The sequence below is a fragment of the Eleginops maclovinus genome, chromosome 1 (genome assembly GCF_036324505.1).
Source record: "Eleginops maclovinus isolate JMC-PN-2008 ecotype Puerto Natales chromosome 1, JC_Emac_rtc_rv5, whole genome shotgun sequence".
NCBI classification, from domain to species: domain Eukaryota; kingdom Metazoa; phylum Chordata; class Actinopteri; order Perciformes; family Eleginopidae; genus Eleginops; species Eleginops maclovinus.
Window position 1 is genome coordinate 65,532 of NC_086349.1, and position 27,864 is coordinate 93,395.

The following is a 27,864-nucleotide window of genomic DNA, read 5'->3' on the forward strand; positions in this document are numbered from 1 at the left end:
AAACTATGCTAAAAATCTGGCTGAGGTAACTTCCCTCTTAGTTACCTATGTTAATCATAAATAGTAAATAAGTATGCACACACACACACAAATCATGTAATTATTTTTATTTTTTTGCAGGCACGTGGGTTACCTTTGGAGGCCAAATAAAGGATGAGGTAGGAGAGAATACCTAAACACCAACACAATTTCATTTAGTCTATACAAATACTTACAATTTCACTGTTTTTTGTGGCTTTTAGCATTGATCTTTGTTATTTGTTTGTTTTTACAATCACGTTCACTCGCATGTAGGGGTCCATTTTATACAGATTCTATCCATATTACCTGAAATGAGTTCTGTGCAAATGGCACAGTTGTATTAAAAAGATTTGTGATGGGAATTACAGTTATCGTTTGCAGGAGCTTTAAAATTACAAGATTTTTTCTGTATCTGTTTGTAGCAGTGGTATTGACCAATCATATAAGAGCAAGGTTTGGTTGCATGAAGTTAAACGGACTTTATTCTTAAGGTACACTCATTGGATAGGGATTAATGAGATACAATAAAACAATGCTGTAGTCTACCGTTAACTCAAGGCAGCGGCCGCTGGAAAGTATTCACTGTCTGACTGTCAGACGAGCAGCTGATGCATAACCCCCAAACCACATAACTGAATGTGTTTCAGTCTGAATTGACGCTGTTTGGCCTCACAACACTGTTATGAAGTGTCTCTGGCATTAGACAGGTGATATTAGCATAGCAACCAAAGCTAATCTGACTATTTTGACAACGTGTTGCTTACCAATTGTGGCATAAGTCGTTTTCTACAGGCATATTTTACCGGCATAGTTTTCGCTATGATTTTATTTCTGATAGCAACCTGTGTAGCCCATGTGTTGATTCCATCCGATAGCTGCAATAATACAAAACAACAGGAAAACGTCTGCCTGCTCTTCACAATGATCAATAACAGTGAAAGGATGGTCATTTAAGTAAGGTAATATACACAGCATCACACTCGACCTGGTTAGTGTTGACTGACTTTAAGTGTCTTTGTTATAAGTTTGTGGTCGCGTTCTAGTCACTTTGCTCAGCACTACAATTTCTAATCGCTGTATTCGCCATGAACTGTTAAAGCTGAGGTTAATTTCTCTCCCCTCTAACCTAAGCTTGACGTATTTGGTTTTTGGATCTTAACAGACAGCCAAGGGGCCAGCTAAGGTCCGGTTTTTGGAGCTTAGAGCCAGCCCCGCTGCGGTGGAAACACAAAGAACCAGTTCTTTATCAGGCTCTAGCCTGGAACCGGCTTGGAAAGAGGAATAGTAATGGATTATTATCGCACATGCATTGTGTGCCAAAAGATGGTTGGTAGAACGCTCAAACAACACATTGAAATCCATGTTGAAAAAAGTTTTTGGAAAGGATGGTTGTAACTTGGACCAGCCCCTTCCCTATATCAGGGAAGTTCTGCATGTTTCCACTGGCTTCTCCCCCTTTGAGTTGCTGTATGGCCGCCAGCCCAGAGGACTTCTTGACATTGCAAAAGAAGCCTGGGAGGAGCCACCTTGTATTCTCATTGAGCATTTGGAGACAATGCGGACGCATATGAAAGATGTTAATCCTGGACCTGGCAGGTAGACCCGTTGGCAATTTGGTGCTGGGGGAATTTCTCACTTTAACTGAGTTAGTGGGTCCCTAGCAGTGGTGTAGTGGGGATTTTTTAAGTGAGGGTACGCTATTTGTGACGTCACCCCCCAAACACACACACACACACACACACACACACACACACACACACACACACACACACACACACACACACACACACACACACACACACACACACACACACACACACACACACACACACACACTCCCACCCAAAAAGCCATACATATATTCAGCTTCATCACATCCACGTTCTCGTTTTTTTTTTGTCTTGTTTTAAGTATCAGGTTGATGACGATTATCGAATGTTCATGTTATGTTCATGTCGTAGCCAATATAGGTCACGGACAGATACTGGGGATGTCTTATGTAGCCTATGTAGGTTGTTCTCACCATTGCCAATATCTCCGGATTTACATTTGAGTTGTAAGCTATTTTTTTAATTTTTTTTTTTAGTTGTAGCCTAAGCTATTTTATATTTATTATTTTTTTTATATATCACGTCGGGAGAAGTGGGTGGACGGCGTACCCCCGCGTCCAACGCCCACTACACCCCTGGTCCCTAGACATGAAAAATCCGAGAGGTGCTCATCCGCCATAGTGCCACGAATTTCGCAATGGTCCAATCAAATATGGCCACTATCGGCTATGATGAAAGTCTAGATTTTTTGTTTCTGAATGTGTATACACATTTAATAACTCAATTTTGACTAATTGTGGTATGTGGAATTCATTTCTGCCATTGTTATGATCATATTTGGGGATTTTGACCTTGAAAGGTCAGGGTCAAGGTCGTTTTCCTATTCTATTCTGAAGAATCTGAAAAGACATGTACATGCAAACTAACTCAAATATACAGTCTGCCCTTATACTGTGTATTTGTACAACACAGACAGAGTTCACAGAAAATAAGGTAAAGGCAAGGTTGAACTTTTTTCTTGTATTTTACCTGGAGTATTAAAATATTTCCAAGGTTCCTAAAGTTTTCATCTCACTATTAAGCATCGCACCAATTGATCAACATTGAGCATTACACATGTACATGAGAACTAACTCGAATGTACAGTTTGCCCTTATTTTGTGTATTTTTAGAGCATCGGACAGTTAGGACAGAGTTCACAAAAAACCTTTTCAAAAGACTTTTCTTGTATTTTACCAGAAGTAGTCAAATTTAAAAGATTTCCAAGGTTTCTAAAGTTTTTGTCCCACTATTGAGCAACATGGAGCTTTCTAAAATACCTGGCCCCAAAAGCTTGAATTTGGTTGCTTCAATGGCAGATCAGGACAATCTTAATACAAGGTTATGCATCATCTGTCAAGAAGATAATATATGGCCTGTAACAAGTGAAAAGACAGGACGTGAGAGAATCAAAAAAGCTGCTAAAATTCATAACGATGTGGTCACAAATCATTTCAAAACTCTAATGGGGGATGATGATGAGGATAATGATAATAGCATGTTTGTTGACCATAATACCAACAAATACTTCAAGTCATACACTAATTTTCGCAAACTGACATCTATTGAGATGAAAATAATTGAAGAATCTAAGGTGTGTGAGACAGAAGGTGAGGCTTCTACAAGTGTTAAATTCACGACAACCTTACGGAGAAGTGTTACACCTTGTGCACCTCCAAGTTCTAACAAGGATGCAAGAACATTGCAGAGTACAGAATTTGTGAGTAAGACAGTGCAAAGAGACTCATTGCTGCAGCAAAGTTTAACCAAGATTTAGTTTTCACACAAATTGCAGATCGACTGAGGGACGATGAAGATTGCTCTATTAAATCAGTCATATCAGCTGATTTATTTTGATTCTGCAAGACAGCTTCTGTGACAGTACTGACTTGAAAGCATCATTGGAGACAACAATGATTCCAGCGCCTCTTCTTACATTCTTAGCAGCTCTGTTCAAGGTCTCCAAGCACAAGCTCTTTAGAAGCAGTGCTAGAGACTTAGAAGAGCTTCTCCAGCCTAGTTCACTTACAGGCGGACCGCGGTCCGGGTCCGGACCCTGACGCCGACCTATACGGACCCGGACCTATAATCAAAACATTAGACAGAGAGAGACGACGGAGAGAAGAGTGAGTGAAGAGACGAGTTAGCGGGAGACAAAGAGAGAAGATTGAGTGAAGAGACGAGTTAGTGGGAGACAGAGAGAGAGAGAAGACGGGAGAAAAGAGTGAGTGAAACAAATAAAGCAAATACCTATGTTGGCATCATCAGCCACAAAGAAAAGTGAAATATTAAACCAGGATGAAGCCCTTCATAAGGCACCATGTGTAGGCTTAGCTGTAGATGACTCCACTGATGTTTCTGACAATGCTCAGCTGTTAATTTATTTAAGGTTCTTCAAAGACAAGAAAGTGTTCTGTGAAGACATGTTAGGTGTAACTCCAGTACAAGAGGAGAGGACATCTACCTGGCCATTAAGGAGATGTTGACAAAGCGAGGAATAGAGCTAAAACAACTGGTTTCAATAACCACAGATGGAGCCCTTGCCATTATAGGGAGAGAGAAAGGAGCTGTGTCAAGAATGAAAGAGGACAATCCTGAGCTCATCTCTTAACATTGCATAATCCAGCAATCTGTCCAGTGCTCCCCCTGCCAGATGAACATGCTGAGGTGATGAACACAATGATGAAAATTGTAAATTTTCTCAAGGCATCCTATTCCTATCAGCATCGCATACTCAGAGAAGTTGATGCAAACGCTGATGGTCTTTTGCTGCACAACAATGTGAGATGGTCTCAGCAAAGGCAGGGTGTTGGAGCGCTTTTGGTCCATCAGAAGGGAAGTAGCAGCTTTCTTGGCAGAGATGAGAAGTCAGAAGGCAACAGTCAAGAAGGCAAGTTTTCTCTCTTTTTAGAAGATGAGAAAAATATGGAAAATGTGGCCTTTTTTGTTGATATCACTTCATCTGAATGAACTGAATTTGAAGCTACAGGGCAAGGACAATTCAATTTGTTAATAGATATTCATCAATTCAGCAGCTCTCCATGTTCATTCAGAATCCATTTCTTATCACAGATGTCAAGGAGTTCTCAAAGGAAGTCACACAGCACTTCAAGTGGGCAAATGCCAAGCCTCTCCAGATGCAACTGGTTGATCTCCAAGCAGACGTGGCCCTGAAAGAGCAATTTGGAAGAACTCACTCTGCCACTTTCTGGTTTAAAATAGTCTATGAGACAGCTTTCCAGGTCTGAGGAAAGTAGCCCTATACATCTTCACCATGTTTGGCTCCACATACAGCTGCAAGTTAGCTTTCTCCACAATGAACATAATTAAAACTAAATATCGTTCCAGGCTAACCAATGAGCACCTTCAAATTTGTATGAGAATGGTCCTGACACCATTTCAGCCCCGATTTAAAATCCTGGCCGGACAGGCACTCACTGAACTAAAGACAGTCTGTGAGGCAGTGGAATATAAGAGGGACAGAGGGACAAACCTTAAAACGGTTCAATTGTCATGATGTGTTCGGACTGATATGTTCTATAATTGGCTGAAACTGTTAAGATGTGAAACGGTTAACAAAGAGAAAAGGGAAACTCAAGCTGCAGCAGCACTGTTTTTCATATTTCTAAAATTAAGCACTTTTAAGATGCACTCATTTTCAAAAGCTACATCTTTTATTTTCTCTATTTTATTTTAAATGCACCCCGAGTCGAACATTGAATTAATATAATAATTAATATCTACAGTATTATACTGTATATCTGTATAGTTCAAGTGACAATAAATATTGTTGTTTTTCAATTGTACTTTGTTTGTTTGATGAGACAGTCAGCTGTTGATTACATGCAGACGTTGATACAGCTATAGGTCACAGCTACCTCACACTAATTTATAACGAGAGTTAGACATTTTGATGTTCCGGACCTTTGCTTGAGGAAACTTTCTCTAACTGGACTTCGTTGAATTTTAGTTGAATACCCCTGCGCTACAGGATGAGGACAATCAGCCAGCAGCAGAGGAACTGCTATCAAAGTAGCAATATTCCACAGAGAGAGAGGATAATGGACAGTCCACACAGGGGGAAGATAAGGGCAGCCAGCTAGCAGAGGAACAGCCACAGCAGCAACAGCCCACACATGGAGAAGAGCCTCTACTGAGAGAACAGTCTCTACTAGAAGAAGAGAGGAAATGGGTGAGCGATCACAAGAGTACAAAACTGCACTGTCTCTTCCAAATACTTGTGTATAGCATTCACAGTGGAGTAAAGCGAACACCGTTGCATATTATGCTTGGCCATGCCATTTATGCAAGAGATCGCAGCAAGAGCCTTCTCACAACTTTCAACAGGATTGGTTCATGTTCGAGCTACCAGACAATCAGATCTGCCCGCAGTCTTCTCGTTAGCTATGCTGTGAAATGCTCAGAAGATGAGAGACACCCATACCAAGTACTTTTACAAGGGAGGATTATACTATGGCAGACATGGACAACTCCGATTATGCTGATAAATTTCACTGTCTGGTACAAAGGGTTCACACTATGCAGCATTAGTAACGTTCCAAGACACCACAGTGAAGAGACCCCTTCATAAGCCTCCAGTGTCAAGCACAGGATTAAACCATGCTGATCCAATCCTGCGGACAAAGTTTCCATGCCAAAAGGTACCTCACCATGCCAAGCCAGTGGTTCTACCTGCGGTGCAATCAGACAGGCTGCTGCATCCTGAAAACAAGCAAGCAACATTACTTGATGTATCTGGAAAGCGAGAATTTTTGATCAGTCTGATCCACTGCGGTGCATCAGCAGGAGACCCTCTGATATGGGCTGCTGTGCACACTTGTCTCATCTGCTGAGGTGCCTATGATGCATGTTGGCTTCTTCCCTGTCATACCAAGACCCATTACTGAGCGTGCCACCGTTAGACATTGCCTCACCAACTTCCAGAGTTTTCGCAGACAACTGAATCAGGCGTCAATTTGGTGTGATGAAAGCGTGTTTGCCCTGGCTGTAGATATTTACCTGCATGAGACAGAACAGTTCAAGGATCTGTTCCTCTGCATGGGCCCTTTCCATTGGACCCGTGTTCTACTCAGATGCCAGGGAAAACTGCTTTGAGGTTTTGGCCCGGATGATGCATTGGTGGAGTGTGAAGTGTTTGGACCTGGCGTGATAGAGTCAGTGTTAAATGGTAGTCATTATGTCCGGGCTCTCACTGGGATGCTTATTGTGGAGGATGTGATCAGGTCGCTCCAGTGGGAGATGTTCTGGCAACACAAGGGCAAAGCAGAATATCCAGTGCTAGCACAGATAGAGTCACTGAAACACTACACTGGCTGCAAATCAATGTTGCCCAGAGCAGTTTGAGGCCTTGATTGAACAAGTGCAGAAGTTGAATCAGGACTTTCTGGAGTTTGAGAAGGAGTGTGAAGTCAAGTCAGAGCTCTGCCAATTCTTTGGAGTTTGGCTGGAATTGGTGGCCGTCATAAAAAATGCTGTAGTCTCCGAAAGAGAAGGAAGCTGGAACCCATGGCTACTATAAAGGATTCTATGCCAATCTTTGCAGAATTTGACTGCATGAACTACTTTCGTCATGGCTCATGGTATCTTGAACAAATCAAGGTGCTAGAGTTCACACATCCTGAGCTCTACAGGCGCTTCTCTACAGGCCAGTGGGTTTTGCAGGATCGCCCTGGCTGGTTCTGTGCTGTGGGAGGTGACATGAAGGTCGAGCAGACCCTTCAGTGAGTGTCAAAGGGACCTGGAGGTCACTATGTAGTAAGAGCCACACACAATGAAAATGCTGCAGCAGAGTTTGAGATCTTGTTCCATGAGATTGGGATGATCACTGATATACTCAACTTTCTCACAAACAACCACACTTTGAAACAGACAGAATGCCATCTCCAGCATGCACTGAGCACCACTTGCTGCCTTACATTCAACCAAAATGTTTCAAAGCTGCTGGACTTTGTGCTAAAGCGGCAGAATCATACTCAGTGACAGTCAATGTGTCTGTTCCACTGCACAATCTGCTCACCAAGCAGGCTGTTGACTGAGGTGTCGCTCCTCGCTTGCTCAACTGTATCCAAAATGGGAAGCATGTCTACTGCTCATACAGGCAGGAGAGGTTAGCTGAAAAGACCAAGAAAATTAGCACAACTGTATTAAAGAGAAAACTACCTCAGTTCAACGAACAACCACAGAAGACAACGACAATCAGTATGAAGGAGCACATGTTAGTCTCATCCAAAGACATGGCCAAGGCAAATAGAAGTATGGACAGTATGGAGGAGTAAGGAGCATGAGTATCCGGCAGATACTTTCTCATGATGTGCTTTCAGCATCCCCCCTGTTGGATGGTGACCTTCCAGCTCATGTCAACAAGTCAAAACTTCTCAGTGAGATTGAGCCTCAACTTGATCTCACCCAATGGAGACCTGAGTCTACTTATGCCACTCATGTTGTGGTGCACTTCATGTCGAAGATGCGACAGATGCCTCTACTTAAGCTGCTGTCATCAATGCCATCATCAGCTCAACATCATCCCTCTGCCAAGAGTCGGAGTTCATCCATCTTGTAATAGATTCTTACGTCGAGATGTCCCTGAAGGAAGGGGAGCGCATGCGGTGTACAGACTCAACAACAGGCATCAACATCATTGGCATGAACATACACACACCCATCCCTCAGCAACTTGACAAGTTCTGGGCGTCTGAGGAGAACAAGCGTAATCTCCAACTGTTAGATCGGGATATGGTGTGCAATCGAGCCAGTGGCAATGCTACTGTCATTGTCAGCTCTGTTGTCATTGATGATGAGGTTCTACCAGCAAAGCCAGCTGGTGGCAAAGAGATCCCAGACCTCTTGAACTGGATTGAGGAGGCTGATGCCAGGTTGCTGGTGCATGTTGAGTGGGCTGTTCATGTGAAGCAGTGCCAGAGACTTGTCATGGTCTCCAATGACACAGACACCTTTGCATTGCTTCTCCACTACAGCCCATACTTCCAAGAACTCGAGATGAAGGAGATCTGGCAGCAGTATGGCACTGGTAAGAGGCGGCGAATGCTTCCACTCCATCAAGCAGTGTCTATTCTTGGAGCATCATCACGCATTAAAACACATATCCTTACTGGAGATAACTGTATGAGCAAGGTGGGGACTAAACATGCTGCTATGGCTTCTGACCCAGTCCAATACTTAGCCAACTTTGGGGAGGCAGACACCTTGACAGATCAAGATGCAGCATTGGCTGAGAAGTACTTGGTGCATGTCTGGGCGGGGCCAGGTCAACTTCAACAGCTAAGACATTTGATGACTTCAGGGTAGAAATCTACACCAGTCGAAGTCTTGGAATTGATGCACTTCCTCCCACAAGTAGTGGGATCAGAGGCCACATCCAACGAGGGGCTTTTCTGGTTCATACGGCATGCCACTTGCTTGCAACAGCCAAGGACCCCAAAGCAACACTAGAGCCAACGGAACATCAATGGAAGGAGCACTTTGGCCCACTTCTGCCATCAGAATGTCTGAAGCCCTTACCACCAAGTTTGCTCACATTGGCATCTACGCACTGAACTAAACCAAAATTCAAAAAGTCCTCAGGTGACACAGACATCTCCATCTCTGACTATCAGTTCTCCTTCAAGATTACTGCTGTCAAGGATGTATTTCAGCTAAAAAGCAATTCAATATTCAGTTATCCATATCCCCTACCTCAATGCACTGTGTGTTGGCATAAGCCACTGTTAGAAATAATCAATATATTGGAGCGGAACATTAAAAGATAATTCACTGTTTCTGGAAGGATCATATTTGTCCAATTCCGGTAGTATTACCGGATGTTGTTTTTAGCCTCAGATAGCATATAGCTAATATTGTATTATATATATGAGTAGAGGGAGAAGGACGCGTGGAGTTACATACTAAACACACCGCCTCTACCTCTCACTCATTGATGCTGCAATAATACTGTTGCGTGTTTAATAACTGATAAACTTCAGAAGGATTGCATAATAGAATATTGTAGGTGAGAGCTTCAGGACATCACTAACAAGATGGCGACGGTGATGTCATAAGAGGACCCGCCCCCGATGACGTCAGCTTATAGAAGAATCCGGAGAACCCCATGTGACAAGCGGCCAACAGGATTCAGCCCCCGCTACCAACCAATGAGAGCACGAGACCGGAGCACGTCTTATTTCGAAGTTGTTTATTTTATGGCCGGAAAAGGGTGGTTCTATAAAACATGTTGGTATTGTGAAATCGATCTCTCTTTTGTTCCGGACCTCCAGACAGTAACTACTGATGAGCTCCACTCAGTAAGCGGCCTGTGGACGCGTGTACCGGGCTATTGAGCCACAGCTGTGAAACTTTTGTAAAGCCTACTGCTGCATCCTTTTATTAAATACTCCTTTTAAAACTTACAAGAGGAGCTTCACTTCGACACCTGGGCTTCGAATAAAAGAACATTTTCTACACCATCCATCAATATGATTTTGATTAGATGGATACGTCAATTACCAGTTTATCCTGAAGAGGACCAAAGTCCTTCCTCCATTTCTCTCCTGTGAAACCATAGGAATGTTGCATTCCATCAACCATTTTCAAATACTGGTAGTCATGGTGAGATGCCACCTTTGTCAGTCCATGATCTGAAAACACAAGAAAGAATTGTCTTTTGTGAATGATCATCATTCCAATTGTATGTCCTCCTGTACTTAACAGGTTCCGGTCCCTGTATTTGTTATTTTCTATTTGAGAAAATATTGGATTTTTTAATTGCAGGTTTGATCAGCTAACAGGATTAAGAGGTTAAGGTGAGACCTTTACTTTCCAGTCTGTAATATGGCCTTAGCCGTGAGACATTCAGCTGCTGCTTTGTCCCTTTGCCTTTTACCACAGTGGCCACTCCCTTTGATGTTACACTGGCAACCGTGAATGGACCATGGTGATGGCTGGCAAGACATTTTTTACGTTTCATTGGGTTTTGGGAGATGAGCATCTCATCACCATCGTTGATGGTGCATATATGGACGTTCCACTTGCGTTTTCCATAACACTTTTGTTGTCTTGCCTGGGCCTTTCCTATACTGTTGAGAACCAGAGTGAATTTAAGGTAACCCAGACATCGTGATTATCATTGACAAGTTTTCTCAGAGCACGTTTAATGTTCTGATTTGTTCTTTCATCCTAAACATTGAAACATAGCTCAGAATAATATCCATCCATCCATCTTCTCCCGCTTATCCATCAGGGTCGCAGAGGTAACAGCTCCAGCAGAGAGCCCCAAACTTCTCTTTCCCTGGCCACCTCAGCCAGCTCTGACTGGGGGATTCCAAGGCGCTCCCAGGCCAGCAAAGAGATATAATCCCTCCACCTGGTCCAGGTCTACCCCTCGATCTCTTCCCAGCTGGACGTGCATGGAACACCTCCCTAGGGAAGTGCCCAGGTGTCATCCTCACTAGGTGCCCGAACCACCTCAACTGGCTCCTTTCAACGCGAAGGAGTAGCGGTTCTACTCCGAGTCCCTCCCGGAGATGCCAGCCACCCTGCGGAGAAATCCCATTTCGGCCGCTTGGATCTCGTTCTTTCGGTCATGACCCATCCTTCATAACCATAGGTGAGGGTAGGAACGAAAATGGCCCGGTAGACAGAGAGCTTTGCCTTCTGGCTCAGCTCTCTTTTCGTCACAATGGTGCGGTAAAGCAACTGCAGTACCGCTCACGCTGCTCCGATTCTCCAGCCCATCTCACGCTCCATTGTTCCCTCACTCGAGAACAAGACCCCGAGATACTTGAACTCCTTCACTTGGGGTAAGGCCTCATTCCCTACCTGGAGTGGACAGTCCATTGGTTTCCTGCTGAGAACCATGGCCTCAGATGTGGAGGTGCTGATCCTCCTCCCAGCCGCTTCAAACTCGGCCGCGAAGCGATCCAGTGAGTGCTGAAGGTCACAGACCGGTGAAGCCATTAGCCCACTGAACTGCAGACCTCCTCCCCCATGACTACGCCTCGAAATCCTGTCCATGAATGTCACAAACAAGATTGGTGACTGTGAGCGTTCGGGCTCACACCTACGTTCCCAATGATGGAACGACCACTAGGTACTTGGACCAAAATGCAATCTTTATTACGGAACAGTACTTTAACAATGGTACTGGCGGTTAGTGGCTCTCGTCCTGCGGGCGAGGGGAAACAGTCCTCAATGAGGCCCCTGTCTACTGCAAAAAGCCCAGAACCAGGTTACGACCATGATTTTAATTCGCCCCTCATTACCGGTTTCTGATCAGCTGTCAACCACACCCCGCTGCCACAGTGACAGAGCAAAGCCCTTGCGGAGGCCAACCACTGTACCACCGAGGACCCGGACACAGCTCTCGCTTTGGGAGTTCAGAGATTGGATGGCGCTGAGTAGAGACCCCCTCACCCCATACTCCCGCAGCACCTCTCACAGCATCTCCCTGGGAACTCGGTCATACGCCTTCTCCAAATCCACAAAGCACATGTAGACCGGATGAGCATACTCCCAGGCCACCTCCAGGATCCTTGCGAGAATAAAAAGCTTGTCCGTCGTTCCACGACCCGGAAAAAATCCACATTTTTCCTCTTCAATCTGAGGTTCGACAATCGGACCCTCCTTTCCAGCACATTAGAGTAAGCTTACCTGGGGAGGCTGAGTAATATGATGCCTCTGTAATTGGCACACACCCTCTGATCCCCCTTATTAAAAAGGGGAACCACCACCCCGGTCTGCCACTCCTTCGGTACTGTTTCCGACTTCCATGCAATGTTGATGAGACGTGTCAACCATGACAGTCCCTCAACACCCAGAGCCTTCAGCATTTCTGGGCGGATCTCATCCACCCCCGGGGCTTTGCCACCGTGGAGTTGTTTAACTACCTCAGTGACTTCCCCCTGTGAGATTGGAATTGATCCCCCTTCATACTCCAGCTCCACCTCTAACATAGAGGGCAGAGTTGTCGGGTTCAGGAGTTCCTCAAAGTGTTCCTTCCACCGCCCTAACACCCAATCAGTTGAGGTCAACAGCGTACCATCCTTACTGAACACAGCTTGGATGGTTCCCTGCTTCCCCCTCCTGAGGTGTCGGACAGTTTTCCAGAACAACTTTGGTGCCGACCGAAAGTCCTTCTTCATGGCTTCTCCGAACTCATCACACACCCGCTGCTTTGCCTCGGCCACGGCTGAGGCTGCTGCCCTTCAGGCCTGTCGATACCTTGCAACTGCGCCAGGAGTACCCAGGGATAACATATCCCGGAAGGCCTCCTTCTTCAGTCGGACGGCTTCCCTGACCACCGGTGTCCACCAGGAGGTTCGAGGGTTACCGCCCCTTGAGGCACGTAAGACCTTGAGACCATAGCTCCCTGCTGCAGCTTCAGCATTAGAGGCTTTGAACACCGCCCACTCTGGTTCAATGTCCCAAGCCTCCACAGAGATGCCTGAAAAGCTCTGCCGGAGGTGTGAGTTGAAGGCCTCCTGGACTTGGGATTCCTCCAGATGTTCCCAGTTCACCCGCACTACACATTTGGGCTTACCAGGTCTGTCCAGAGGATTCCCCTGCCACTCGACCCAACTCACCACCAGATAGTGTTCAGTTGACAACTCCGCCCCTCTCTTCACCCGAGTGTCCAAAACATGCGGCCTCAGGTCTGATGATACGACAACAAAATCGATCATGGACCTGGTGTTTGTTATGGCCAATCCATGAATAGCACAGAAGTCCAGTAACAAACCACCACTCGCCCCTCCAAGTGTCTCCATCATTGCCCACGTGTGCGTTGAAGTCTCCCAGCAAGACTAAGGAGTCCCCTTCGGGAGCCCCATACAGGACTCTTGTCAGGGTCTCCAAGAAGGCCGAATACTCTGAACTGCTGTTTGGTGCATAAGCACACACAACAGTCAGAGTTTTCCCACCCCCCATGACCCGCAGGCGTAGGGATGCGACCCTCTCGTCCACTGGGGTAAACTTCAACAAAGCGGCACTCAACCGGGGGCTTGTGAGTATCCCCACACCCGCTCGGCGCCTCACACCTTGGGCAACTCCGGCGAAGAATAGAGTCCAACCCCTATCCAGAAGTAAGGTTCCAGAGCCGACGCTGTGCGTAGAGGTGAGCCCCACCAGATCCAACTGGTAACGCTCCACCTCCCACACAAGCTCCGGCTCCTTCCCCCCCAGAGAGGTGACGTTCCACGTCCACAAAACCAGCTTCTGCCGCCTGGGTCTGGAGAAGCGGAGGTGTTGCCCATGTTGCTTTTTCGGGCTGTGCCAGGCCGGGCTCCGCGGTAAGCCCGGCCACCAGACGCTCGCTGACGAGTCCTCCTTGTGGGCCTGGCTCCAGAAGGGGACCCCGGGCTTCCTCCGGGCCGGGTATCCTCGCTTTCATGTGTGTTTGTCATGAGGTCTTTTGAACCAACCTTTGTCTGGCCCCTTACCTGAGACCAATTTGCCATGGGAGACCCTACCATCAACACAAGGTTCCAGACAACACAGCCCCTTGGTTCATCAGGGCACACAAACCTCTCCATCACGATAAGGTGCTGGTTCTAGGAAAGGAGAATAGTAATAATAATAATAATACTTTTAATTTATATAGTGCCTTTCTAGGTACCCAAGGCGCTTTCCATTTTGGGAGGACAGACATAAAACAAATAAATAAACTAAAAACTGCGGCAAATAAACGAATAGAAAGATAAAGTAAATAAAATAGAAAACCGAAATGGCAGTTGTGGTAGAAGAACGGGGGAGTAAAATGTGTTAGTGGTCGAAGGCTATGGTGAAAAGGTGAGTTTTTACTGCAGATTTGAAGATATCCAGGGAGGCAGCATTGTGGATCTCTGCAGGAAGTGCGTTCCAGAGGATGGGGGCCGCAACACTGAACGCCCTGTCACCAACGGTTCGGAGGCGAGTGCGTGGAATAGAGAGGAGGCCCATGTCCAAGGACCGCAGACTCCGTGTAGGGGTGTAGGGATGGAGGAGGTCTGATAAGTACTGTGGAGCGAGGCCATGGAGAGACTTGTAGGTGAGGAGGAGGGTTTTGAAAGTGATCTGGGACTTGATCGGGAGCCAGTGAAGGTGGATGAGGGTGGGGGTGCTGCCATGGTTTGGTGCGGGTGTGAACTCTGGCGGCAGAGTTCTGGACATGCTGGAAACTCTCCAGGGTTTTGCTGGGAACCCCGGAGAGGACCCCATTGCAGTAATTCAATCGGGATGTGATGAATGCATGTATGAGTGTTTCTGCCACAGAGTCGGAGAGTGAAGGCCGGAGTCGGGAGATGTTTTTAAGATGAAAGAAAACTGATTTAGTGACCGATTTGATGTGAGCCTGGAAGGAGAGGGTTGTGTCCAGGATGAGCCCCAGGTTGCGGACTTCAGGGGATGGAGAGATGGAGCAGCTGTCCACGGAGAGGAGCAGATCTCCAACCTTCCGGAGTTGTGACTTGGGAGCCACAACCATGAGCTCTGTTTTTGTGCTGTTAAGTTTGAGTAGGTTTGATGACATCCAGTTTTTGATGCCCTGTAGGCAGTTGATAAGGGTGATATTTTTTCATACAAAAGTCTGAAGATATGTACCAATTACATTTAAAAAAAGAATAAATTCATTACCTGGCCGTTTTCCTGTGGATAGTTCAAAAACAGGAATAATTAAAGTGGTTCTGACATTGACAACTGTTTTATATGGACAAAATAAAACTAACAGGAGCAAAGAGTTTTTACAATAGTCACCTCATGCATGTAGCCAGGCTTGGTATTTCGTCATTTTAGGGGCAAAGCCATTTGACCTTTTGTGTCACAATTTTTTTTAGGGCACAAAGGCCACATGCAAGGGCACAAAGGCCATTTAGGGAAAAATTAGGATTTGGAGTTTACAAATAAACAACTTCACTTTCTGATAATAAAAAAACACGAATGCCCCACTGAAACGTCATCTCATAAGTCAGAGCTGATTGTGTGTGTGCGAAAAGTGTAGTTATGAAGAGGAGACGAGAGGGCTTAGACTACATCACCAGGGGTAAATAATACAAACAGAACATGAAAGAAGTCGACCATCTACTGGAGCTTTGGTGAGCGGAAGTATAGTTTATGTATCGATGGATCGATTGCTATTGTAACCACAGTGACGAGTGTCTGTGTTTTCCTACAGTCTGATGTTTTCATGCTGAGGCATCACGGTTGGTGTTAAGTTTTGCTTTTTAATAGCACTTTTTACTTCATGTATTAAGTTACAAAAAGCGTATATATATTTCTAAGTTGTTCGTGCCCCACCAGTTTTGTACATATAAAAACGCCACTGGGTGAGGAGAAGGGAGGTTCCTAGAGAGAGAGAGACGGGGGAATGCTATGGAAGAGCTAACGGTATGTGTGTGAGTAATAATTTACGTACTTCTTTGTTGTTTTGGCGTGGTTACGGATGACAGTAACCTGTCTCAGAAATGAATAAACTCACGGACAAAAAGAGACACGAGGCTTCCTTGTGTTCTTATAGCAAGACGCTACAATGATGATTGAATGATGCGACGTATGACACGTGAGGTGCGCGCAACCAATCCAAGCTACAAGGACTAATGCAGTTCAGAGCCCAGACCACCGGTCTGACACTTTTAAAGCAACTTCGAGATTTTAACAGTAACAGGGCACAACGGCCATGGTGGCCGTAGGATGTACAATTATTTTCGGGGCATCACGGCCAGACCGAGGGGCAATGAAGGCCATGGCCGTCATGGCCGCCATGAAATTCCCACCCTGCCTGTAGCACACATCAGATAGGTTCCCAAAGATGTAGCACCTCAGTGAATTATTGGGAAGCCCCTACAGCAGGGGTCGGCAACCTTTAACACTCAAAGAGCCACTTGGACCCGGTTTTCACAGAAAAAAAAACACTGAGAGCCGCAAATACTTTTTGACATCTAAAATGAAGATAAGACTGTATATAGTTTGTTATTATTATTATAATTATTATTACTATTATTATTTTACCTTTCCGCTTTGTAAAGTATAGTGTGTTGCTTATGAAATCCATGAAGTGCAGCAGAGAAAAAAGAATTTTATTCATGTAATGAACACATTTTGATTTCTTAAACACTAATAAAAAAACACAACAAGTTAAGGGTCTCTTTCAAATGAAATGAAAGGTTGAACTTAAATAATACAGCATATATGGCATTATATTATAACACAAACAAAAAATGCCGTGAGCCGTCATCATATCGCTATAGTGCTTTTGGGGCGTGTAGCTATCGGAGCCTTGACCTGAATTTTAAAAAATGGAAAAAAGAGCACTATTTCACTGAACAATGAAAAATAAATATTTTCTAAATGTCTGCATAAATATTTATTTTACCTGGTTAATGGGACTTCTGCTCCTGAACCTCTGCGCACAGCGTCTCCAAATCAGCGCTGTAGGAAGTCACTTTCATCTTTACGCAGGACTGTAAGCTGTCATCAGTGAGGCGTGAGCGGTGTTTGTTTTTAACAAAGTTCATGGTGGAAAATAGCTGCTCACATACATATGTGGATCCGAAGACGGACAGGACTCCAAACGCATATTTCTTCATGTTTATGTAGGTGTCGGGGAGGCTATTCCATGTTTCAAACACAAGTTTGTCCGGTCTTGGAAGGTTCTCAATATCACTCCATTTGTGATTTTGAGCAAGAGTGGCCTTCTGACGGGAAACATCTTCGAGATCATCTGTCAAGCGTTTGAACTTGGACACCCATATATCTTTGTCGGCTATGTCAGCCAGCTCCAGCTCAAGATCAGGTTGACTTACACCTGCAAATGCAGTCACATTTAACAGGGTTGGATCGACGGTCAGGGGAGTGACCGGGAAGGACAATGTATTTTTTTCCTCTCTGAACTCACAGAATCGTTTCCCAAACGATGCTTGCATTGTGGTGATTGCAGACTGCAAATACTCAGAATTTATCACCTTGTGAGCTTGTCTGAACTCTCTTAAAGAGGGGAAGTGAAGCAGTGTGCCTCTCTGTAAATCTCTGGCAAACACTGTCAGCTTGCGCTCAAACGCCAACACCTCTTCCAGCATGTGTAGCGCTGTGCCTCCTCTCCCCTGAAGAGTTGTATTTAGCTTGTTCAGGTTAGCTGTCATGTCCACCATGAAGTGCAGCTTTTCCAGCCACTCTGGCTGTTCCAGTTCAGGAAAGGTGAGCCCTTTGCTGCTCATGTAAGTTTTCACCTCTCCCAGATATGCAGCAAAGCGTTTTAGCACCTCTCCTCTGGACAGCCATCGGACACTATTATGCAGCAGGAGATCAGAGTACGTGCTTTCCACCTCATCCAGTAATGATCGGAATTGACGGTGATTTAAACCTTTTGCCATTATTTTATTGACAATCTGAATGACAACATTCATGACCTCTGTGCATTCTGGAGGAAAGGTTTGGGCACACAATGCCTCTTGGTGCAGGATGCAGTGAAATGTCAGCAGCTTTCTGTCCAGTGACTTCTGCAGTAAGGCCACAAAGCCCCTGTGTGCTCCGGTCATACTCGGCGCGCCATCAGTAGCCGCTGACACCAGGTGGGTTGTTTTTATTTCTTTGGCTCTTAAACAGTCAAGCACAGCCTCACAGATGTCCTCCCCCCGTGTCTGGCCTTTTAGTAGTATCAACTCAACCATTTCTTCCTGTGGTCCATCGGTGTTCATATATCGACAGAACAGCGCTATTTGTTCAATGTCACTTTTGTCTTTGGACGCATCACAGGCGATTGAGTACGCTGCAGCTGAATTGATGTCTTTAATTTGCTGTTTTGTGATATTTTCTGCCATTTTTATGGTCCTGTCTTTGACAGTCTTCGCAGAGAGAGGCATCTCTCTGAGTTTCTGCATAATTTGACTCTTGTTTCCAAAGTCCGCAAATAGGTGATCTGAAATCTTAATGAATGACTCTTTCATATATTCGCCATCTGTGAATGGCTTCCCACGCCTGACTATTTCCTGAGCGGCCACAAAACTTGCATAGGTAGTTGAATTTGTAGACTTCATCCATTTCTTGAATTGATTTTTCCTCAGATCAGCTTTCCGCTTCAGTTCCAAAACAGCTTGTTTTCTCTCTTCTCCCTCTGGATATTTTTCAGCAAAGGCAGTGTGTTTAATTTGGAAATGTCTTGCGACATTTGATCTTTTATTGTTGGCAAGTTTCTCACCACAAATTAGGCATACTGGTAAGCCACTCTCGTCTGAGGTAAATGCAAATGAATCTGCCCAGGCATCATTAAATATTCTATTTTCTTCAGATATTTTTCTCTTCTTAGATTTCTCCATAGCCTACCTGGGGTTGAAAGTCTCGATAGATGCACAGCGTTTGGGCGGGCTAATAGGCTTCCGACTTCCGTGCGTGACGCATATTTTGAGCGACGAAAACTAAAAATAATAATAATAATGTAGTGAATGTAATATACATAATTCACCTCCTTCTTAAGTGTGGTTCTACACACTGTTGTTTCATGCCTGTAAGTATGACCGTTGGTTTATGCTTGAAAGTACGACTGTAAAAAGGGATCGTGGTCCCTTTAATTAATCTGTGTTTACGATGACGTGAAGCCCCATGCTTGTTGGTTTACAGGACAGCGCCATCTTGTTTTTGTTCATTTTTACTGTGGGATTAAACGAGACACGCATTCGTGTGCTCAACTGTAATGAACGTCTCCTGCGTTTCAATACGATCTCCACAATAACATATTAATACAATAAAATAATTTTATTTGAATATTTCACGATCACAATAATGTTCAAATTTAGAACTACAATAAAAACGGACTAACAAAAATAAAATGCACTTCAAGCCGCACAGAGCCGCAGCATAAGGATGAAAGAGCCGCATGCGGCTCGGGAGCCGCGGGTTGCCGACCCCTGCCCTACAGGATCAAGTATTTCTTATATTTAAGCCAGAATCAGGTTTTTAATGTTACCTCATTGACAAAGTCCTTGTCTTGGTCAGTGATTACTTTTCTGACCATGCTGAAAGTGAACATCTTTTTTACTACAGCTGCACACACTTCAGTTGCAGTCTTTGCAGTGGTTAATTTGAGCCGGATCCTGCCGGAACAGGATCCGGCACCTCTTCATTTTGGCCACCCTGTGTTCCGGCACCTATTTGGGCAGATCCGGTACCTCTCACAAAAAATAAAAATAAAAAAATGGTTAAAATGAAATAAAATATACAGATATTAATTTACAGAAAAAAATCCCAAGAATTTCATGTCGTTTATTAAGATTAAGATTTGAAAGAGTCGGAGATCTGTGTTGACGCACTGAAAAGTTGGACCAACGGACAAACGCGTTCACTTTTGAAATTCGCCACATGAGGAGCACTTCGCAGAGAGGAAGAAACTAATTAAATGCAAGCATGTCAAAAAGTTAAATTTACTGTCTTTCTTCAAAAAGAAGGAAGAGGTAATAGACACTTCAAAACGAGTCAGAAAAGCCTCCACAAGCAGCGACGAGGGCAGCTGCAGCGGTCATGTTGATGGTCAAAACCAGGAGGAGGTTAGCGCCGCAACAGCTAGCCAGCTAGCTAACCGACAGCTAGCCAAGCCCGGGCAGGAGGCTGGCACCGTGTCAGCAGCGGGTCAGGTTCACCGCCAGCCGGAGCAGGAGCCAGCTACCGTCGGCCAGGTGGACCACCAACAGCAACCGGTGGGTACCCTGGCATCAAACTAGCCCGGTACAACAGCTGGAGCAGGCAAGTGGAACCGCGACATCAGGCTTACAGCAGGAAGAGTCAGTAGGAGAGGAGAGCGTAGAGGAGTGTGGGACGTCCAGCGACAGGTCAGGGATGGGATGCACAACTGCTTGGACAGAAGCTCAGGTAAAAGTGAAGCAGACTTACTATCCCTGGCTTTTTAGGGGAAAATCAGGTTTGGGTTGCACAACGTGTAAGGCGGTGGGGACTTTGGGGGCAGAGAAGACGTCGGGGATGAAACTGGCAAAAGAGTGGGTTTTATGCACAGTAACCTCATCTGCTTCAGATATTATAAAACAGCAACGCGCACTTAGAAAAAAGGTATTTGAACATGCCCGTACCAAGGCTCACCTAGCAGCAGCAAACATTCTCGAAAAGGCAAAAGTGGACACTTTAGGACAATCTATAATTAGGCCTAATAGTCAGTTTGAACAGATGGCCACTACAGCTCGCGTATTTCGCACGGCGTACAAGGAGGCTAAACGCCACCGTCCCGCATATGGCTTCGAACAGGAGATTGATTGCCAAGAATTAAATGGACTCGATATGGGGAGAATTTTACATTCCAATGTTGCATGTGGAAACATACAGAAACATATTTCTGAAGAAATGAAAAGAAAACTGTTTGAAAAAATAGTACAGTGCACTCCCAAAATCAGTGTAATGCTGGATGAGTCAACCAGTTTAAGCAAAAAGAGCTGCTTGATAATATACATTAGGGCTCAGTTGCCCGATATGGACAAGCCTACAAACATTTTTACTGAACTCGTAGAGCTAGATGATCTAACTGCTCAAGGTTTTGTCCACAAACTGTTGTCTGCTCTGGAGCGCCTGCATTTGACACAGGATTTTCTCTCTAAGACCCTCTTTGGAGTAACTTGTGATGGTGCTTCGGTTATGTTAGGGCGTAAAAGCGGAGTGGCGAGTGGGCTCCAGGCCATGTTTCCCAACATTACTGTGTGGCACTGCTCAGCCCACAGGCTTGAGCTTGCAGTCGCAGACGTAGTGAAAGAGATGGGTGCTATAAATCACTTTAAAATATTGATGGACAAGATATATGCACTGTATAGCACATCTAACAAAAATCGAATGGAGCCGAGAGAGTCAGCTGAGAGCTTGGATGTCCAGCTATGCAAAATAGGTCGTATTTTAGACACTAGATGGGTGGCATCAAGTTTTAGAACCGTTGAAGCAGTGTGGAAGAACTACCCAGCACTTTACAAGCATTTCTAAACTGCATCAGAAGATCCCTCCCGTAACAGTGTCACAAAGCAAACATACAGTGGGCTTGCTATGCGCTTCGCATGCGTTTGTGAACAATTTAGGCATAATGTGCGATGCATTGCAAGAATTATCTGAGCTCTCAGTCGAGCTTCAAAAACGAGACATTACCATCATTTCAGCACACAAGTCAATTTGTCGGGAAATCAGGGTACTTGAGGCCATGTCGGATCGGCCAGGTCGCTACACTGAACTGAGCCAAAGGGGAATTGAGGAAAACTCTTTCCATGGCATCACGCTGAATGGAGGAAAATCAAGCGACAGATCACTCGACCCCAAGCAGTTTTTTCTAACTGTGGCCAAGAACTTGGAGGACCGTATGTTATCTCAAGGAGGCCGGATGCCAGATAAAACTGGATATAACAAGTTCATTGAGGAGTTGAAGGTGCTTTACGCACAATACTGGCCCGAGGACGCAGGTGCGCTGTATGGAGAGACTGAGGTCGAGTCACTGTGTCAGCGCTTCAACATTGCCAACCCGCGCGCAGTCATACGGGCCTACAGAAGGTACAGAGACTCAGATGGCAAAGACCCCCCCGATGAGCTGATGGAGTTACATGTTGCTGTCAACAGCATTCCAATTGCAAGTGCTGAATGTGAGCGCGGATTTTCACAAATGAACTTGATTTGCACTCCCAACCGTAGCTCTTTGCTCACATCCACCATGTCATCTTTACTCTTCCTAAATCTTGTTGGACCCCCCCTGGCTAAATTCAATCCAGTCCCGTACGTGAGGTCCTGGGTGGCCAAAGGACACAGAACTGCCACAGACACACGCAGTAAAAGTAGAAAAAAAGAGATGGAGGACAATCCGGACATGCTCGTGATGTGGGGTGTTTTAAACAACTAAATATGGTGAGCAAACATACTGTCTATTAATAGGCCGCCGTGCCAATCTTTGAATAATAAATATTTTTTTTACACGTTAAACCTGTTGAGAAATTGATTGCTGGCTGTATACTGAAGTGATGTGTTGTTGTTGTGCGTTGTGCGTACTATCCTAAAATAATTGTAAATTATCGTCATAACATTTATACCATGGATACTATTTGAAATCGAGGCTTGTATGTCCCACAGCGTTGCAAGTGGACATTTTCATGTTGTTTTCAGCACCTTTTATGTATACGTTCCGGGACCTGTACGCGTCTCGTCATCCCTGAGCTGTCATGTACTTTGCGTTCCGGCACCTTATGATTTACAAATTAAGCACTGTTGTCAGGGGCTCAGCTGCAACCCACTTGGTGTACAGGTCCATCATGGTCATCACATATTTGTTCCAATTGGCAGTTTCACGAAGTGGGCCAGTAAGATCCAAGCCGACTACCTCCCAAGCTGAGGTAGTCGATAAAATATTTCCTGTTAACTTTTTGAGTTTAATGCATAAGCCTTTGTTCAAATCCAAGCATGCACTACTGTACCTTTATAGAATGTAGAGCTGGTGTCTGAGTTTTTATAGGGTCATTTAACTGGCAGCGATGACAACTTCTCACCTGACACAAGAGTTAATAACACAATAACACTGACTTATTTATCATGAACTGACTGCTCTGACTGACTGCTCTCTATCTTAGCACAAATAAAATGATAACCATTTTCCTCATATATCTATACAGTATATACATGTATACACATGTATATATACTGCATATATAAATACAATCATTCAGGACCATTTAACAAACATGCTTCAGGACAAAGTACAACGATAATTTACCCAGATAGTCACGTCACTTTGAAGAGTTGACCAAAAGTAACCGGCATTGACCCTGTTTCGAGTGCCTCTTAAGCCATTGTGGTTGCCAATTCCAGCATTATTGTGGCACTCTGTGAGGGCAGACAGCTTTTCTTCCTCAGACAAAATTACCAAACGCATATACTGCTGGTTCGGCCCACTATAGAACAACCGGCCATCTACGAAAGACGACGCAGCAAAATGTGCAAAAATCACCGACTTATTCAAAAGCACAAGCTCGACTTCAGGTTCGGGTAGTGGGGCTGCTGCTGGGGCCGTGGGAGATGATGGGGAACCAGGCAGCTCAACCTCGGGTTCGGGCGGTGGGGCCGCCGGTACAACGAGCGCACAGGTGGTGGAGAATGTAGAGGAGGAGGAGGCGGAGGAGATGGTGGTTCGAGCCGGGGAACCAGAGGAGGGAGGAGACGGAGAGACGAGAGTCACGAGACGTGACCCAGCAGGGAGAGATTGAGGTTAGAATTCAGTTCAACACACCCGCTAGCTAGCCAATGCAGTGTAGCTATTCACCGCTTCGGCGTTTCGTTTCCCATTTATTGCCTGAAACCGAGACAAAGTTGTCATCCTGACTTTATCAAATCAGTCACAAACATGTACCCATTTGATATATTTTCATGCACTTCTCTTGTAATGTTGCGCCAGCATATATAAATCTTCCATTTGTCGAGCTGTTACAAGGTCATGTGATGTGTTTTAAGTTATGCTAGTGCCGTCCGGTCTAGAAATACCCTAGCTAGCTAGGCAGAATAGCTATTCACTGCTTCGGCGTTTTTCCCATTTATTGCCTGAAACTAAGACTAAATGTGTCGCCCCCACTCTCTCAAATCAGTCACAAATATGTACCGATTTATTTTCGTACACCTTGTATTGTTTTGACAGCTTATAGAAATCTTCCATTTGTCTTGAGCTGTCAGCTGTCACAAGGACGACATGTGCTGTGTCTTGTAATTGCTAGTGCGTGCTAGTTATGGCATCCCCCCTTTCACTTTCTCAAATCCAACAAATATCTTATTTCTACTCTACTGCTTGTCGTGCAACTGTGATTTTATACAAAATGTATTTTTGTAATATGTTCCTTCTGTAATGGCATGCCACGTCATTATCAAGACATCTCGTATTATCTTAAGTTTGCTGCCTATTTGCACGGTAGATGGATAGGTAAGAAGCTGACTAGTGCTACTGTTTAGGAATAGCTGATAGCTACGCGCTCACTCCAATTTGCATGACATGTAAAAACATGGTATATTAGCTTTGTTGTTGGCAATGTGTATCTGATATTTTAATCGTGTCTTTATGAGTTGCATTTTCCTGTGGTGGTCATGGATAGGCTATCCTACCATTCAAACACGTTGTGTTCTGGAAAGCATTAAAGCAATGGATGTTTCAATTTCTTCATGGTTGAGACAACGCAGTTGGATGTTTCAAGGCGTATTGTACACGGAACTTTAACAAGTTATGTTGGAAGCCTAAGCAATAAGAAGCGGTCACTTGGTTTTGCTGTGGTGAAAAAAATGACGAGTGTCCGAAAAAAAACACTGTTAGACATAATGACTAGCTTACGCTCTTTTGATCTGTCTCAAGTTGCATTACAGTTTATGCCTAGACAACTAGAAACGTTTTGGTGGGGGGGGGGTGTTAACATTCCATTCAGTAAGCTCACTAACAGTATGTGGATTGGAGCAATTTTAAGCTGAAAGTATAAAAACATTTAACCAAGGAAATTATTACTACAGGTTTAATTTTATTCAGTAAGACTTACATATTCAGTAAGACTTAAAACATACAATAGTGTGTGTGTGTGTGTGTGTGTGGTGCCTTAGCTTTGGTGTCAAATATTGCTCTGACTAGATTTGGTTTCCAACTTATATTGTTGTGTTTAAAGCCAAATCAGAACGTTGAAATGGGAGTGGAAGTTTTATATTTATTTTTCCAGCCACTCCATTGCCAGTTGTGGTCCTAACAGAGTGGTGTCTGGATCTGTCTGCACAGGACGGCTATGTGGAGGAGAAGGCTTCTTCTAGGTGAAGAAGGCTGGGCGTATATTGGTGAAGGAATCAGGCAGTTCTGGAACTGTCTTCACCTTCTCCTCTCCAAGTCTCACAGGTTCACGGTATTCACCCTGGTTGTCTTTGGTTGGATGTTGGAAAGCTGAGATGCTGGTGCCATGAAAAGAGGTTGTTGCGGTCAATGTTGTCCATGGCTGTAGTGGTGAACAAACCTCTCCTCTGAACTTGTGGGCAGACCACCCCATCCTCTCTGTACCTGTTGACCGTTGCATTTCCAAGCTGCGCAGATATTTCCAGTACTCTGTCATATGAAATGTTAAGGCCATGTTCATGAAGCATTGTCACCAGCATCCTCTTCATAGTCTTGGCATATATTGACATTCCCATGTAGATGGGGAATGGTGTTTCCCGATCTTTGGAATGCCTGTGAGTTGATGCTCCTTCCTTGTGTCTTGTGTAGCAGTTACTGTGGATACTGCAGGAGCTGTGCAATTGTAAGGTCTGACTTGGAGGCACCAAATCTCAGTTATGATTTGATGTCAGCCCCGTGTTAAATCATGCCTACAAATTGAAGAAGGCTGGGTGGAATGGCATCCTCAATACATCCCTCATGGAAGGTTCCATCAAAGGAAAACTTGTGGTCCAGCATGTGTCTCCTCAAGATCTTGGCTGCTTTGGCAAGTGTCATAGCATCACTATAATCAGAGGCTTGTGACAGGGCAGAGCCTTCATAGTTTTGGAAAGCAAACAGGACATCTCTTCCCTTCTTGTGAGCTTCCAGCTCAGGTATTTCAGCCAACAGTGTGTCCTTCAGTCTGGTGGCGTTAACATCCGGTGTCTCCATACCCAGCTGTTCTAGACGCTGTTTGTACAGGTTGACCATATCTGCAAGTCTGAATATTGCAGGTCCCTCTGAACTTAATTTGGTCTCCACTATGTAGGTTACTAATTCTGAAAATGCCAGTGGGTGGACATCCCACTGCTGTCTCTGCTCACTCTTTTCAACATTTCTCAGGTAGGCTCTCTCTGTTTTACAGGGATGTCAAACATGCAGCATGATACTTGAGCTCTATGACATCTCCACCACTCAGTACTTTCAGGAGTCTTCCATCATTTAGAGTTTTAGCACAGTCATTGAGTCTTTTGTTAAGCGTCATGGTCATGGCATGTCTCAGTTCTGATGCTGGCTCTTTTTGTTCACAAAGGAAGCACTCAGACTCCAGACCCTCACGGCTGGTTCTTGGAAGTTGTGTTTTACCCTTCTTCTGATTGAGCACTTTGAGGTCCAAGCCTTCTCTTTCTTGCCCTGTCCAGTTTGGTGTTCTTGAAAAGATATCGGCAGCTCTGGTGGTACTGTGCCATGTTCCTCCTCAGTGTTTCTTCTATTCCACCACCCTCATCCAGTTTGGTTGGATCCAGAACAATGGGCATCTCATTGAGGGCATGGAACAGGGGGATATTGGTCGCAATCATGGTGCAGCCATCTTGTTCAGATGCATAACGTTTAGGTTGGGATTTTAGATCCTCATTGTCTTTGTCCTCTTGGCAAATACAACATTTGCCCCAGTCAGTTTTCCATTTAGATGATCCTGGAGCTGAACTTGCCATCTTGTTCGGTAATAAATGAATTAATGCAGTAAGGCCGAGGGTTTATCCTTTTAACACCTTTACCACATTATGACTATACACATTCAGGTATAGGATACAACTAGATTCAGACATAAATTATACACCTAGCCTGATCGTTCATCCAGTGCCATTTAAGTCCAGTGTGATCTGTACACCTTCTGGGTGACTATATGCAAAGTCATGTAAAGCCCCGTCACCCTTGGCTCGGCTCTTCAGGATTCAGGTGCGGCTATCTAACTACATATAACTAATATCTAACTACTAGCTAACTGTTGTGAGGCTTGAATTAGGTAGCATTTGGGACAGCTAAACTATATTATTACCACTACTACTAGTTACAGTAAAGCTTGTTTAGCCGACACTGAACCCCATGCTGAGTTTCACAGCAGTGTGATGTCACCAGTGTGCCCTGGCTGTGCCTTGACATCCACCCTTTTCTGACTCTCTCTCCCCCCTCACTGGGGGTGCATCCAATTCAGTTCTCATTCCTGGGATATGTTCCACATCAATCAGCTGTGGGTGCTGTCTTCATGCACAATGTGTTAGAGTCTGAAATGCTTAATCACACACAGAGACCCTCACCTGGTTTAACCTGTGAGCCAACATAGTGGATTATTTTTATTTTAGGCCAGAATAAGGCAAAAGTAAGCTTTTGAGAGGTTTAACGGTCCCAGATTTTGATTCTACATGGTAAAAAATGTATATATTGACTCATCTATATTGGCCAGGTCTGTGCATATTTATTACTGCTATGGCGGCCATGTTGAATTTCAAGTGGTCCGCATACTTTTTGAAAAGAGTAATGTCTAAGGAGTGCCAATCTGTGCCAATGTTGGTGCTTGTATCACAATTTGAATGATTCCTCTGAAAATAT

The 27,864-nt window shown here is 44.7% G+C and overlaps 1 protein-coding gene across 2 annotated transcripts in view; it reads left to right on the top strand.

Moving 5' to 3' along the window:
* Window positions 1-27,864, top strand: part of LOC134864534 (voltage-gated potassium channel subunit beta-2-like) — a 148,460-nt gene that overhangs the window by 15,494 nt on the left and 105,102 nt on the right. Inside the window, exon 4 of one of the 2 annotated variants that reach the window (XM_063883590.1) lies at window positions 121-158. The exons of the other annotated variant lie outside the window; for it this stretch is intronic. Within the exon in view, the coding sequence (XP_063739660.1) occupies window positions 121-158 (38 nt within the window). The remainder of the gene's footprint in view (window positions 1-120; window positions 159-27,864) is intronic. 2 annotated transcript variants of the gene reach the window in all.